General features: G+C 42.2%; 1 protein-coding gene across 2 annotated transcripts in view; it reads left to right on the plus strand.

Moving 5' to 3' along the window:
• PRKN (parkin RBR E3 ubiquitin protein ligase) overlaps positions 1-16,000 on the plus strand; it is a gene marked incomplete at its 3' end in the record, with an annotated part of 1,244,701 nt that overhangs the window by 1,081,603 nt on the left and 147,098 nt on the right. For both annotated transcript variants that reach the window (XM_082855877.1, XM_082855878.1), the window contains exon 9: positions 974-1,123. In XM_082855877.1, the coding sequence (XP_082712003.1) occupies positions 974-1,123 (150 nt within the window). The remainder of the gene's footprint in view (positions 1-973; positions 1,124-16,000) is intronic.

Genomic DNA, 16,000 nt, shown 5'->3' on the forward strand with positions numbered 1-16,000 from the left:
GGATCTATCTCTTCCTAGTTGTTTATTCTCCTCCCCACTCATCACCATCTGAAATACTATCCAGTTTAACCTTGCAGTATTTACTGTTCTAGTCCTATGGATGAGAGCAGAGATGTCTGTTTTGTTTAGGGCTGTATTCCCAGCACCCACAGTAGTGTCTGGCATATAGTAGGTGCTCAGTAAATGTTGCTTGAATTAATTGTCAGATCCATTTGAGTTGATCTGAGTTTAGAAGAGAATATGATCAAATAATGCAAGGAGAACAGTAACGTAGGGCTGCGACAAGGAAGACTTTGGAAAGTGTGCTGTGCAATTTGAGGTTTATTCTGCCAGCTGGGGAAACAGTTAAAGGGAACTGAGCCAAGCAACAGCACAGAGAAATGAAGTCAGGGATAAAAGAAATCATGCTTTAGGAATAAGAATAGTGATGAAAGGAAAATTTTATTCTTTAACAGAAAAACAGTAGTCTTTCTTCGTCAAGCTGAGTATGCTCATTGATGCCGTGTGGGCTGCTAACAACTACCAGGGGTGGAACGTTGGGACCTATTTTCAAAACAGTTTTAAAAATTCGATAGACTCCTGAATAGAGGCATGAAAATATACTCTTTGATGAGATTGGTAGTGATGCGTTTTGAATGTCCATAACTTAAAGTATAGATATGTTCCCTAAAATTTGTATGAAAAAGTCTACTAAATGCAATTGGTAGTAGCATTTTAAAAGATCAAACTTGGAAAAATCTATTTTTTGAGGGTAAATTTCTAGAAATTCGAAGAACACAGGCCTCACTTCTCTGTTTTGTCAGCTGGAACTGGGAGACTTTCTCTAGGTTGTACCACACCTTACCACCCACCCCCGTTTTTACAGAAACAGACTAACAAGAAAACCCCGAACCACCAACTATTAACATTTCGGTAAAACAGCACATCTTGGTGTCTGTATTATCACTTTGAAAAACTCATTTTCTCTTTGCAGTACAACCGGTACCAGCAATATGGCGCCGAAGAGTGCGTGCTGCAGATGGGGGGCGTGCTGTGCCCCAGCCCGGGCTGCGGAGCAGGGCTGCTTCCTGAGCCCAGCCAGAGGAAGGTCACCTGCGAAGGGGGCAGCGGCCTGGGCTGCGGGGTGAGTACCAGCCACACTCCTGGCTCTTGACCGTGTATTTGTTTGCTTTGGCAGATTGGCTAGGATTGCTTTATTTTCATTTTCCATTTAGACTCAGACATCTTTGATATATAAAATAGATTTTTAAATTCTTAACAGGATACCATATATATATATAGAGAGAGAGAGAGAGAGAAGGGGAGGAAAGATTTTCTGCTTTAATTGCTATCCAAGTGTTGAAGACGTGAATTTGGTCAGCCTTTTAAACGTTTTTTCCAGTGCTCAGCTAATCCAGAGCAAAAATGTGTGATTTCTTAATTCAGGCATTAAGTAGACAGGAGTGGAGGAGAAAGAGAATTCCTCATCTTAGCGTGATGTCTTAGTAACATTGTTTGCCTAAGTATTTCAAGAAATAAAATGAAGATTAATACGGAAAACTTGAAATGTTATTGTGTAGTAAAAATCATTTTAAATCGAGATGAGCAAAACTTCATGGTGCCTCTTAGGGAAGCAGAATAAGAAACATGGAAAGTGTTTGTTCTAAGAGGTCAAACGAATATGACCTAGACAGCTTCTTGAATGGATCTGTGGCTGCGAGCTGACAGCGAGGGGGCGAGGGAAGCATAAATCAAACGCAAGTAGGCTGACTAAATTATAGGTTGAAATGACAGATGGATAATAATCCTGATATTAAATTTCATGCAGGCCAGAAAAAGAAGTGTATGTGCTTATAAAAAGGTTATTGAATTTTGATGGGAAAGCATTTCTTTTAAAATTGCAACTTCATGACAAGCTTTGTGGACGGAGGGGTATGGACGGCAGAGGGGTGTTACCCAAGCCTGATTTGGGGCTGAGCACTGTGATTTACCTGTGCGTAAACTGGCACCTCTAGCCCTTCGTAAAGCTCCGTATCGGTCATGGAGTGCAGCTTAACGAGCCCTGGGCTGAGTGATAAAGCAGAGTACGTGGAAGGTGAGAAATAAAGAGACACCGCGATGCCTAAGCAGAAGGAAATACCTCTGGATTAATAATGGTGATTGCATTAGGATGAAAACTCAAGTCATGTCTGCTAGCCTTAGAAATTATGGAAATCAGACTCCACTTCCCAGCTTTAGTCCTCGTCATTTACTGTATAATCTGCACCGATTGCACGTGGCGTCAGCAAGCTGCCAAGTTCTGGGATCAGAATTTCTAGCAAATGTTTTCTTTTAAAATGAGTTACAGTAGCTTTTAACTAATGGCTCAATTATATGCTTCAACCTGCTAACAGCTCCTGTTCTTCCATTCTCTAAAGCTGGGGGTTCCTTTGGCCCATCTTCTGCATTCAGTTCTTCATCTTGCTCTAAGAATTTTGACGGTTTATGTAATTTAAGATTTGAACATCTTTTGCTTCCCTTTTTTACACAATGTGACATTATAAGTAACACACATATTTGAACTCCAAATCATGGAAAATTACCTTGGAAGTAAATTGAATTGCTTTAAGATCTTTGGGTTAAGAGAGTTTGGGGGCAAATCCTTACCTAAAGGAGAATGGTTATCTTCAGGATGCTTCTTTGGAAGTTCTAGGCAATGTGTTTTATTTTTATTTATTCTGTTTTGTTACTGCGAGGGTGGTAGGGGATGCTTGTTGTTTCATATATTACTTATCTATTGCTGCATAACAAATAAGCCCAAATTTGAACCTTTTAATTAATAAACATTTTTATCTCACAGATTCTGAGGGTCAGGAATCCCTGAGTAGCTTAGCTGGGTGGTTCTGGCTGAGAGTCCCATGAGGTTGGAGTCAAGCTCGGCTGTAGTTAACCCAAGGCTTGACTGGGGCTGGAAGATCCACTTCCAAGATGGCTCGACCACATGACTCTTGGCCAGAAATACCTCAGTTCCTCACTGGCTAGTGGCCCTCACCACATGGCTGTCTTCTTAGGCTACTTGTACTCAGAATGGTAGTTAACTTACCTGGAGCAACTGATCCAACAGACAGAGCAAAGATAAAGCCACAGTGACCTGCTCTCCAAGTCTGTACACCATCACTTCTGATTTATTCCATTGGTCAGCACTGAGTACTAGATCCAGCACGCCCCTCAAAGGGAAGGAAATTAGGCTCCATCTTAAAGGAAAGGGTGTCAAGGAATACATGGGCATATTTTGATCCACCACTGTTTGTAATTTGAAGAAGTTGAAAACAGAACAAAGAGAAATGATTTTCTAAACTATGTACTGACTTGATGCTTTCTTTTCCCTCCCTGCCTTTTATGCCGCAATCCCCGTAAGCTTTTTCAGACTGATACAAATTCCCATTGCTTTGCCTTCTCAAAAGACGTAAGTTGACCTCACATTGCTCTTTTTCTTCAAATCCTCAACTTTCACAAAAGGGTGTTAACACAACTTACATGCCTTTGGGATTCTTGTAGTGGTGAAAAAGGAGATTGGGGGCTTCCCTGGTGGCGCAGTGGTTGAGAGTCCGCCTGCCGATGCAGGGGACACGGGTTCGTGCCCCGGTCCGGGAAGATCCCACATGCCGCGGAGCCGCTGGGCCCCTGAGCCATGGCCGCTGAGCCTGCGCGTCCGGAACCTGTGCTCCGCAATGGGAGAGGCCACGACAGTGAGAGGCCCGCGTACCGCAAAAAAAAAATATGACTTAGATCCAACTGCTGGCTGTATCTGCTACCAGGGGTCTTAATCTTTCTGTGCCTCAGTCTCCTCACCTCCAAAATACGATGTCTTGTAATGACCCTGTATGAGACCATTATGAATATTAAATGAGCTAATGGATATAAAATGCTTAGAACAGTGCCTGGCATTATGTATATATTTATTTAATATTTAATCAAAAGCTTAATCAGTATTTATCAAAAGTTCACCTGAAAGACCTAATATTCATGGAAAATTAACTACAGGACACTTGTTTGATCCTCCCTTCCAAATATTCTAAAATATACCCTGAATCAAGCCAGATCTACAGCAGGGAGTTAGGTACCTGGGCCTCACTATTTTAGCCCTTCAAAGAATTGCTTTCCCTACATAGTAATTTGGTGCCATTTGTTTATATTGTGGTCACTGTACAGGGAACTTGATGCGTGTGGTTCAGGACATCCCAGTGGGCTTTTCTGTGAGGAACCATGGTGCCTGTTCCAAGTTCATTATGCTTGTCCTGAGGAAGGTTGTCCTGGAGGACATTGCGAATTATGCAACTACTAAGGGTTCCCCCTGAAAGCTGACTGCTGGAAAACCTAGAGCCGCATTTGTGGGCCAGCTACAGCGTAGAAATGGGCCACTAATAGAATGGATTTGGAAGCTTATTTCCTGGCTTCACTTTTTTACTTCTTTCTCTTCCCTTTTCCTGGTACATGCTGTTTTGCTGTGATTTGTACACCCTTGTAAGCTGGTGGTCTTTTCTGGATTTACGGGTGGTAATGGAAAGCTGTTGTGTGGAAGAAATTGTGGTTAGTTTATGTCGTTTCAGAGGCAGAACAGGGCCCAGTAGGTAGAAGTTAGAGGAAGATGAATCTCTGCTCAGGGTTTGCTCTAGCACCATGGACAGCAGCCACAAAACAGGCTGCCATGGGAGCAGTGAACCCCTCACCCTAGACAGTGCTCAAGGAAAGTAACTGACAGCAAAGCTATGGAAGAATCAGACTCTTGGACGTGCTTCTCAGGCTGTAATTTACAGGTTTATTGTAAGATATCTGCGAATCCACCTGTGCTTAATTTGTCCTCAACTGGCAACTCTTATTATGTGGGTATCCAAGAAATGCTTGATGTTACAAAAAGGATCTCATGCATAAAAATGGTTGAGAACCAAATTCCCTGTCATTCACAGAATTTAAAAATTCAGCTTTCCAGGTACATTGTGAGGTGCCCATGGACACACGGTTTTAGAGCTGAGAAACACCTGTGTACTGAGCTCCAAACTGTAGAGTTCTAATCTCATCAGTCAGCCCACCGCTACATGCCTGGATGGTCCCCCATACATCCATGATTGCTGTTGTGTATAGTTTCCATCTGAAGACACAAGCTTCAGCATTTTCATTGTCTTTGGCTCCTTTAAAATAGGTGCTAAGGTTAGTATTTATGACTCTCTTATTCAAACATATAGTGTTATTCCCTGGAAAATCAGATTAGCTGATCCTTTGCTCCCCTATATATCTAGGCTTAACTGTTACCCAGAGAGCAGTGTACATTAGCTAATAAAGGAAGGTTAGGATTTCCGTTTAAATGATAATATCAGTCCAGCTAGGAAAGACCTGATAGATGTGTGATGGTTGCAGCAAAATTTTTACCATTTTAAAGAATTATCCGAGCTTAAGTGCCACCTCCGAGGGTTCAAGTTGAAGTGTGACACTTGTCTCATGCCTCCATAGTCTTGTCCTCAGTAAATTCATGTATATGGAGTTCAGCATTCATTGAATGACTGAGTGAATGAATGAATGAATATTAACAATGTAGAAGTAATATGAATACACTGTCACTTTTATTTTCAAATACTAATCATCGTTTACCCCAATATTAGAATTACTTATGTTGCCTCAACAAGAACCTCTTCAAAAAACATAAAATACGCACTGTTTTACTTGTACACATAGTACATAATTCAGAACACCAAAATATACTAAGTTCAGAGATCCACGAAAAGTCAGTTAGGAACCTGAAAATCCTGCAAAAATTACAGAGTTTATATGCCCTATCGAAGTCCACACAGCCAAATGAAGAATTCAGTACATCTGATATATAAAATATCTTAGTCTTGGGAGCACTGAGATTTTCATTTTGACACAGCACAGAATATTTTTACATGGATAAACAGAACTCAGCAAAGAATATGTTTTGGGATCAAATAGCCTGACCTTACTCTCTGCTAACCCTTGGTCATATTTTTACTACTCCTCATAAAAATACTAATTGATTTCCTGAGGAATTCGTGTGATGCATTATTCTTTCTCTGGCCTTATTGCTATTCATCAGAACTATCTCACTAAGTTTTATGGTACCGATGTAAAATGTTGACATGTTTAATACTGGAAAACAGCAACAAAATATGGAATACGTTATGCTCACTGACCTGGGAGTACAAAAAGCTATAGCAATCAAACCTTGTGAGTTTTCTATAAATAAAACATCTTTATCTTATTTGCTGTTGTTTTGGGATGTTATGTGTCTGAGAGATAATTTCTTAAAATAATACTAGGAATTGAATAAAGAGTTTTCTGTTTTAAATTAGAAATTTAGGGACAAGATTTAACAACTGAAAAAAATTCGTACTCATTTAAACGAAAACGGGAGATCTTTAAAAAAAAAATCGTTAAACTGACCATTAGTTAAGGAAATTAAATAGAATTTCTTAAGGCATCTGGTAGTCACTCCCTCCTTTAGTGAGTAGCGTGCGTTACTCCGAGGCAGATGCATCGAGGAGCTAATGCAGCGTTCGCCTTGGCCTCCTCACTTCCACAGACCCCGTCCAAGCCCTCTTAACCAATGGTATTCTTGCATTGTTTTCCTTGAAGAGCGTCTCAAAAATTGTAGAACCTAAAGTTACAAAGGCTCCATCCAACCTGGATCTAGACCTGTGCAAGGACGGGGTACGACCTGCTACATGCAAAGAAATTTTTGTTAAAAGTACTTATAACGATATCATTAATATATTGTTGAAGATTTTAGTTAAATGAGAGTTTGAGCCTCATTTTTAGCCCCTATATAGGAAAGGAGTCGATGTAGACAAATGGAGATACCTATTCCTTCCCTCAAAGATCTAATTATTGGGTTAAAAGCTTAATAAATAGACGGGAAGCCCTTTCATTTCAATATGTGGGGCTCAGAAACAGAAAGTCAGCAGATGGTCAATATTTAATAAGAACAAGAAAAAGAAAGTGGTTACTTTTCCAATTCTTTAGAGGTATTTTAATTTTATAAAAATACATAATTTAACTAAATTATGTGAAGTATTTTGAAAACTATATTGAGTTCTCCCTTTTCTCCAAAGAAGAATAGAGATTAAATTCTAGACTCCAGGTCTGTGTGGCTTATATTGTAATGCTTTCAAGGGCGCACCAAAAAGGACAGGTATTTTCCATTATGTCTAAACGTGAGTTTGTGAGCGTTCAACTCCAGGTTGTAACCCTTCCCTGCTTTTACCTCAACCCCCTGGCCTCTGTAGCATGTAGAGCATGGAATCAAATCTTGTTGACACGTTATTTTTTGATATACAAGATGTTCTTTATCAGAAAGTATTTTTAAAAGAAAGCGAATGTTACAAAATGTCAGAAATATGCATTCCGTGTTTATTTGACAAGTGTCCAAAAATCTAATTTAAACACTAAGACTGGCTCATTTACAGAGTGGAAATAAGTCTTGCTAGACTTTCTGCTTGTGAGCCAGCTTGAAGTGCAAAGATAGAAAGCTCTGGAAAGTATTTATTTTAATTAAAGAAACTGTTCATAAATGTACAAACAAGTTCTGCATAACATTCCTCTGGAAAACACTTAGCAATTGGCAAATGTTCCTAGAAAGTATTCTGCAATCTGAAATAGAAATATATATTTTCTAACCCAACACAAGAACCAGTGACCTTTCCATGTGTCTTTAGCTATTTTTTGTTAAAATAAGGGAAGTATGAAATAATTATACTCTTTCAAAATGATAAGCTCCGTCGCTTTGAATAATGTGTTAGAAAATCAATTTTGTGGCAAATTGAATAGAGAAGACTTCTTCAGCTCTACCAGCTACAAGAGAGCTCAGAACATTTTGGAAAATAGGTTTCTACTGAAGATAACATAGCTCCTGTGCATTCATTTTGATTCTGCCCTCACCTCAGTCTAGGGCTGTGCTGTTCAATATGGCAGCCACTGGCCACAAGTGGCTATTTAAATTAAAATTAAATAAAATTTAAAATTAGGTTTCTCAGTCACAATAGCTACATTTGAGGTATTCAGTGGCCACATGTGGCCTCCAGCTACTGGACTAAACCATGCAGAGAGAGCATATTTTCATCAATATCACAGAAAGTTCCATGGGGCAAAGAGAATAGCTGTAAGACATCACCCAAGGAGAAGCATTCACAAACTCAGACATTCCTGTGTCTCACACATAAGCGCTTTGACCTCTTCAATTCTAGTTAAGAAGAAAAATCTTTGCAGCAATTAAAGCAATTTCCTACGTTAAAAAAAAAAAAAAAAGTACGGTTTCCCTGGTGGCGCAGTGGTTGAGAGTCCGCCTGCTGAGGCAGGGGACACGGATTCGTGCCCCGGTCCGGGAAGATCCCACATGCCGCGGAGCGGCTGGGCCCGTGAGCCATGGCCGCTGAGCCTGCACGTCCAGAGCCTGTGCTCCGCAACGGGAGAGGCCACAGCAGTGAGAGGCCCACGTACCACAAAAAAAAAAAAAATGTAGAGCAGTGTCCTCCAAAGTGATGCTTGTATAGTACAGGCTCGAGGAATGTTATGTGCTAGGAGGAGGGTTGGAATCCGGGACAGAGAGCCCGGGCCAAGATCCGTGACCACGTAGCTTGGAAGCACACAGTAAGCTCGGTTAAACAGGGCTTTTTTTGTGTCGGACTTAAAGTTTTCCATATGCTAACATGCATTTGCCTGAACAAGTAGAATACCACAAGCAGCCTTCTTGAGCAAGAGCTGCCTTTTGTGTGGTGCCTCTTATAAGACAGGTGTTTCATGGGACAGCTTGACTCAGGGACTCGAATCATTTGCTTTATCTGAGTAGCAAGCTTACCACAGTACACTTGGGAGGAGCTAGTGAAACCCAAGGATCAGAACATTAGACCTACAACATTTTCCTCTTTGTAGAGGACTACTAAAACATGATTTTTTAAAAGGTATGCCATATTTGTCCTAGAGGTATTTTTAAGACCACATGTTTTTATAGTGAAATCTTTTTTATTCTTAAACTGCTATTGCTGTATAATTTTATGGGTTTAAGATCCACAGAGAAGGGGCTTCCCTGGTGACGCAGTGGTTGGGAATCCACCTGCCAATGTAGGAGACACGGGTTCAGGCCCTGGTCCGGGAAGATCCCACATGCCACGGAGCAACTAAGCCCGTGAGCCATGACTACTGAGCCTGCTCTCTAGAGCTTGCGTGAGCCAACTACTCCAGAGCCAACTCTAGAGTTGGCTGTGTGAGCCGACTCTCTAGAGCCAACTACTGAAGCCCGTGTGCCTAGAGCCCGTGCTCCGCAACAAGAGAAGCCACCGCAGTGAGAAGCCCGTGCACCACAACGAAGAGTAGCCCCTGCTCGCCACAATCAGAGAAAACCCTGTGCACAGCAAAGAAGACCCCAACGCAGCCAAAAACAATAAATTAAATTAAATAAATAAATTAAAAAAAAATACCAGATCACATTTAAAAAAAAAAAAAGATCCACAGAGAAGATAGGGTGAAATTTTATGACTGTGTGTGGTTAGTTATGTATTTTCAAATGGTTCCTATTAAATGAACAAGAGAGCTTTTTAAACTTCATAGAATAAAGTATATTATGGTAAATAAAATATTTTCAGATATTATGGTAAATAAAATATGTTCACATAGTGGGTATCAATGTATGTCAATCTCATAAAACGTTAACTGCATAGGACAATGTGATCCTGACAAAGGAATCATGGGTTTTTTTTCATTTTTATTTTTATTGAAGTATAGTTGATTTACAATGTCATGTTCCTGGTATACAGCAAAGTGACTCGGTTATATATATGTATGTGTATATATATATACATATATATAGTTTTTCATATTCTTTCGCATAATGGTTTGTTGCTGCTGTCCTGGTTTTCCACACGGTCAGGAATTGCTGCAGCACATTGACAAGAGCGGTCACACTGATGTGAGCCTGGGCCACACCCAGCTGGAACTGCCCTGGGGGGGCCACCCTCACAAAAGGGTGCCGGTTGGAGCCCCCTGCCCGGCGTCCTGAATGGCGGCCCTGTCTTCACTGTCCTTCCCAGAGGCGCTGGGTGTTCTAGAGGATGGGGAGCTCTGTTCTATCTCGTTACCCTAATTAGTTTTTACCACCCCACGATTTCTCAGGCCTGTTGTCATCGGGTGGTAGGAGCCTCACCGAGATACAGTGCGTTGTACTCTTTTGGGCTTGCCTCCGGCTCTCCTTTCTCGTTAGGGTCTCTCCTGAACGCTAGCCCCCTGAAACAGCTGGCTCCTCCTATATGTTTATCCGGGTCATGACCCCATCATTCTTCCCTGTGCCCTGGTTTTTCTTGATTTCCCTTCACACTACCTTTAGAAAATGGCCTCACGGATCTCATATTGTTCATCTAGCCCACTGTTACCTTCTCTGGTTCTCATCTCGCCTTTCATGGTGTTATATACACTCCGAATTATGAAGTATGATTATCAAAGTAGTTTTCTTTGTTCTCTCACACTCCCTTTTTAACATTTTTTGAAAACTTATTTTATTGAGGTTGAGTTGATATACAATGTTGTGTTAATTTCTACCGCACAGCAAAGTGATTCAGTTATACATACATGTACATTCTTTTTCATATTCTTTTCCATTATGGTTTATCGCAGGATATTGAATATAGTTCCTTTTGCTATACAGTAGGACCTTGTTATTTATCCATTCTCTATATACTAGTTTGCACCTGCTAACCCCCAAATCCCAATCCATCCCTCCCCCATCGCCCCTTCTTGGCAACCACAAGTCTGTTCTCTATGCCTGTGAGTCTGTTTCTGTTCCGTAGATAAGTTCATTTGTGTCATACTTTTTTAAATTAATTAATTTATTTATTTAATTTTATTTTTGGCTGTGTTGGGTCTTCGTGGCTGCACATGGGCTTTATCTACTTGCGGCGAGCAGGGGCTACTCTTCCTTGTGGTGCGCGGCCTTCTCATTGCCGTGGCTTCTCTTGTTGCGGAGCACAAGCTCTAGGCGCCCGGGCTTCAGTAGTTGTGGCTCGCGGCCTCTAGAGCGCAGGCTCAGTAGTTGTGGCGCACGGGCTTAGTTGCTCCGCGGCATGTGGGATCTTCCCAGACCAGGGCTTGAACCCATGTCCCCTTAATTGGAAGACAGATTCTTAACCACTGCGCCACCAGGGAAGTCCTGTGTCATATTCTAGATTCCACATATAAGTGATATATGGTATTTGTCTTTCTCTTTCTGACTTATATCACTTATCATACTCCCCTTTTTAATACTATTTTTATTGTGGTTAAATATATACAATATAAAATTTGCCATTTATAACTTTTAAAATGTACAATTCAGCAGCATCAAGTGTATTCATAATGTTGAATAACCATCACCACTATCAATTTCCAAAGTTTTTTATCACCCCAAACAGAAACTCTCTTCCTATTAGGCAATAATTAACTCCCCATTTCTTCCAGCCCCTGCTCACCTCTAGTCTACTTCCTGTCTCTGTGAACTTGACTATTCTAGATATAGAAGCGGAATCGTAGAATATTTGTCCTTTGGTATCTGGCTTAGCATAATGTTTGTCACTTAGCACAGTGTTTTCAAGGCTCATCCATCGTGTGTCAGAATTGCATTCCTTTGCATGGCTGAATAATATTGAATTGTACACATACACCACATTTTGTTTCTCCCATTCTCTTTTAAAGTTTGTTCAGCTGGAGTAGTCCCTCCTCTCCCTGGATCAAAAGTCAGGCAGGGGGCTTCCCTGGTGGCACAGTGGTTGAGAGTCCGCCTGCCGATGCAGGGGACACGGGTTCGTGCCCCAGTCCGGGAAGGTCCCACATGCCGCGGAGCGGCTGGGCCTGTGAGCCACGGCTGCTGAGCCTGCGCGTCCGGAGCCTGTACTCCGCAGTGGGACAGGCCACAACAGTGAGAGGCCCGCGTACTGCAAAAAAAAAAAAAAACACCACAAAAACAAACAAAAAAACTGACAGGTCCATAATTCAAAGGGAGTCTGAATTAGCTATTCCTGGGGCTACCTACCCAGACAGAACCGACTCCACTTCCAGAATGTCACCTATCCCTAAGGAATTCTTAAGCGAATTACTGGGTACAGGTGTTCGCACGACCTCTTCCTCTCCATGAACTCGAAGCATTGCTATGTATGCAAGCCTGCATATTGGCACTGCCTGATTATTTGGAGGAAATAATAAAAGAAGAGATACTGAGTGCCATCAACTTCTAAGTTAGTCTGTTGCAGAAATAAGATGGAATTTTACTTGTTGGATTTTTAAAGAATGTGCAGTGCTTGGAATGGATGCCTTCTAGAAAAGAAATCCCAAGAAAATAGTTATTTATCAACCTCCTTTAGACCATTGATGTAAATGGTTTACATGTAAACAGGGCATAGAAAGCAAAACTGTATTCAGAAGACAGCTGCTATTTGGAAACAAAGAAATCCAATCAAAGCCAGCTTCTGAAAAACTCCTTTATGTGAGAACATGACTAGGCTATTGTATAAGCTGTATTGTGTTATTGTAAAGTGCGGAACCTCTTAATCAATAAAAGTTGGAGCAGAAGGATAGGTAGAGAGACAAGATCTTCGTCAGACTAAGTCAGTTGAGCCAGCACCTCCCCTAGTGAGCTGGGTGGAAATGGCTCCAGGTTATGGACGCTGGGAAGATTTTTAAAAGGTCTCCAAATTGCTGTTTGGAGACTACCTTTCTGTGTGTATTTGTAGTTTGCTGTTCTGGGGAAACCAAAGATTGTTTCTGTAAGAGCTCAGAAAAGCACTAAACTTCAATAACATACATGGTTTCAGTAAGCTGGGTAAGCTTCTGATATTCTGAGCTCCATTTTAGAAGTCATTGTTGTAGAATCAGAAATTGACAGGGGCACAAATTACCCCAGAAAGTTAAGAAAACAACCAGCCTGAAACCTACTCTAAAGGCTGTTTACCTGCCCTCTGTGAACAGGACTGCTTGCTGCTAGAGCCGGACCCCTGAGCACCCAGCTCCCCAGCTACCCGCCCAGCTGTGCGAGTTTCCGTCAGGTGACTCTTAGAATCCGTGTGGGCATCCACAGGTTGTAGGACAGCCTTGGCTTCCTTCCTGATTTCCATCGTCCCTTTTTCCTGCTAAACACTGAGGTTTTTTTTTTTCAAGTATTCTCCTTTTTGGGAGGTGACCGCATTCCCAGGTCAGGAGGGAATCCTGAGTCGTCCAAACCCATCCTGCTACTGCCATGACCCTTACTAGGCGTGGTTTGGGAAGAACCCGGTCCTTCCTGTGGACTTGACTGCACGACTCAGTCATTCATCTCGAAAGCCCCTCTGTTGTTGGACTGAGCGTTATGTGAAAGAATACATTTCCTTTTTGTTTAAGCCAATTGAATTGGACTTTCTGATTCTCCAGCCAAAATCTCTTAACTGGTACATTTCTTAAAAATGACCAGAGGAATTCATCCACTAAAGGACTTTGGGCAGATAACCAAAAAAGAGGCACTAGATAAGGACTTTCTAATAGCAGACAAAATCGCCTTCAGATTATATCCTGTAATATTTTGTGCGGTCACTGTAGCTAGAAGCAGCAATAAAAAAAAAATGTGCCCTCATTCCTCTCTGGCTAAATGGATGGTAATGTGCTCCGTTACTTTATTCAGACATGCGTGCCATGATGTGCGACCGAGAACCCAAAGAGCGGTGGCTTAACTCGATGCATGTTTATTTCTCTCTCTCATAAAGACCTTGAGCTGGGAGGATGGCTCTGCCCCGCAAAGTCTTTAGTTGGTCTCACCTGTGTGGTACAGGAGGCCCAGCACCATGTCCGCGTTTCAACCAGGGCTAAAGGGGATGGGGAAGAGGGGGGCATCTCACTCCTAAGGCCCGATCCCGAAGAGGCAGGCAGCACCGCACCCCATGGAGAGGAGTTCGCTGCGTGGCCACGTGGCTGGTCCCAAAGGCATGGGTGTCATGCATCCAGCTGAACTAAGAAGGAAAGGGCAAATAGGTGGTGGAGGACGAAGGTCAGTCTCTGCCACATCTGCTATACGTCCTCTCTCCCCTGTAATCCTCACCCAAATACCATCCACTTCTTTCCATTCACAGATTTTTGCATTTTCATGCAGTAAAAACAAAACAAAACAAAAAAACAGTCTTCTGAGCAGAATGCTACATCCTCTTTATTTCTAACAGAACTGAGTGCTTGCTTTGTGATCTTTTCTTTCAACAATGTATATCTTTCACTTTCTGTATTCAAAGGCATGAAAATTAGACCTCCAACTCTCACTAACACCCATAAAATTGTGTTCACCCCTAACATCAAAAGCTGCTGCCACAATACCCTCCTGAATTTGTGCAGATGAATGGAGTTAGCATTCAGTATTGCTACAAACTGAGAGTAGAGGTACCATTCTAGAAAATTCCCCAGTTGGACTGAAGCTTTCACCTGATGATCTTTTTGTTCTAATTTTACATACAAATGCTCTGCTTAACTGTGTAGAACCAAACATATCACAGATTAAAGCTTTTGGAGTTACAAATTGAATATGAGATTTCACGTAGCACTTGGAGTAATAGCAGCTTCTGATTTACATTTCTAACGGCCATCCTAGGAGTTTTAGCTTTTGTTCTTCTCCTGCAATCACTAGAAATCATGCTGTTTTCAGCAACTAAGCTATTCTAATGAGAAACATTCACCGAGGGAAAAATTCAATATATCCTTCCTTATATTTAAAATAAATCAGCAGTACTTGTATGGGAAAGGTATTTATTTATTGTAAATGAGTTAATTGATTACTGTGTCTGTGGCACTGCACTGGGCACTCAGCACAGGGAGGCAAGGACATAGTACAGCGCTGGAGAAGCACGTAATCTGGTGGAAGGATGAGACACCCAGCGTGAAACGGCACATCCACATGGCAGCGTAGACTCATGCCAAGTGGTGTGCCACAGAAATCCAGAAGAGTCAAGGGCCTTCTTACCCAGCCCCGTACCACCTTGAACACAGTTCATTTTAACACGTGTCCCATGGCTTGTTTGCATACCATTTACCCCCTGTTAACCTGTGGGCCCCTGGTAGGGTGAGCAGGGCTGCGTTCTATTCATTTTTGTATCTTCAGCGTCCAGCAGGGTACTCAGCATACACGTAGTTGTACGTTGAATTAAACAATGAGAGGGGAAGGCTTCGAATGAGGGTGGGAATGAGGGTGGGAAGCTTCATTAAGGACCAGGGAGGATGGAAGAAGTTTGCCTAGTGGGGATTGGAAATATTCTAGGCATAAGCCTCTGCCCCAGAGTGGAGGTAGAGAAGGCGGGGAGGGGGCAAAGGGGTCTGCACATAAAAACACCTGGAGCGGGGATTACTGATTTGATGACTCGGCAGGGACCGAGGCTCACGGGGCTCTTGTCACTCAGCTAAGGATCTTAGACTTTGTCCTACTGACCGTGGAGACCAGGGAGGGGCTTTCAGGGAAGTAACGTGATCAGATCTTTTGGAAAAAATAATCTAGTGTCAGTGTGGAGTATGGATGGAAATGAGAAATGACTGAAGTCACTGCTAAAAGGTCAACTCGGGCCCAGTAAATGGTCAGTAGTTCATTTGAGCAAACACGGACTCAAGTCAGGCAGCGTGAAACCTCAGGCGGTTAGGGGCCCCCAGCAACAGGAGCTGGGGGAGCGTGTTGCACGTATATTTTTTAAATAGATCTAATTAGAGTGAAAACTTTAAACTGAAACCAGTTTTCTGTCTCAGGGAAGAGTGTGAAGGTGAAACTTTTAAAACATTTTTACCAAGATCCTTTCTTTATTAGCAACGTTTGGTGGTTATTTAATTCCCTCGTATTTGCTCTATCTCTGATGGGTCCCAAAGTCTTCCCTAGACAGGTGCTCTGGTGCGGAGGGGCAGACGGGAAACGTGAGCAGGGGGGCATCCCTCCGAGTGAACACAGCTGCCCTGTGGTTCTCAGTCACTTTCCCCGCTGGAGCCACAGGGGCCGGCATCTCCCCTCCCATCCTCTTCTGTC

Source organism: Leucopleurus acutus, assembly GCF_964270905.1.
Source record: "Leucopleurus acutus genome assembly, chromosome: 15".
NCBI classification, from domain to species: Eukaryota; Metazoa; Chordata; class Mammalia; order Artiodactyla; family Delphinidae; genus Leucopleurus; species Leucopleurus acutus.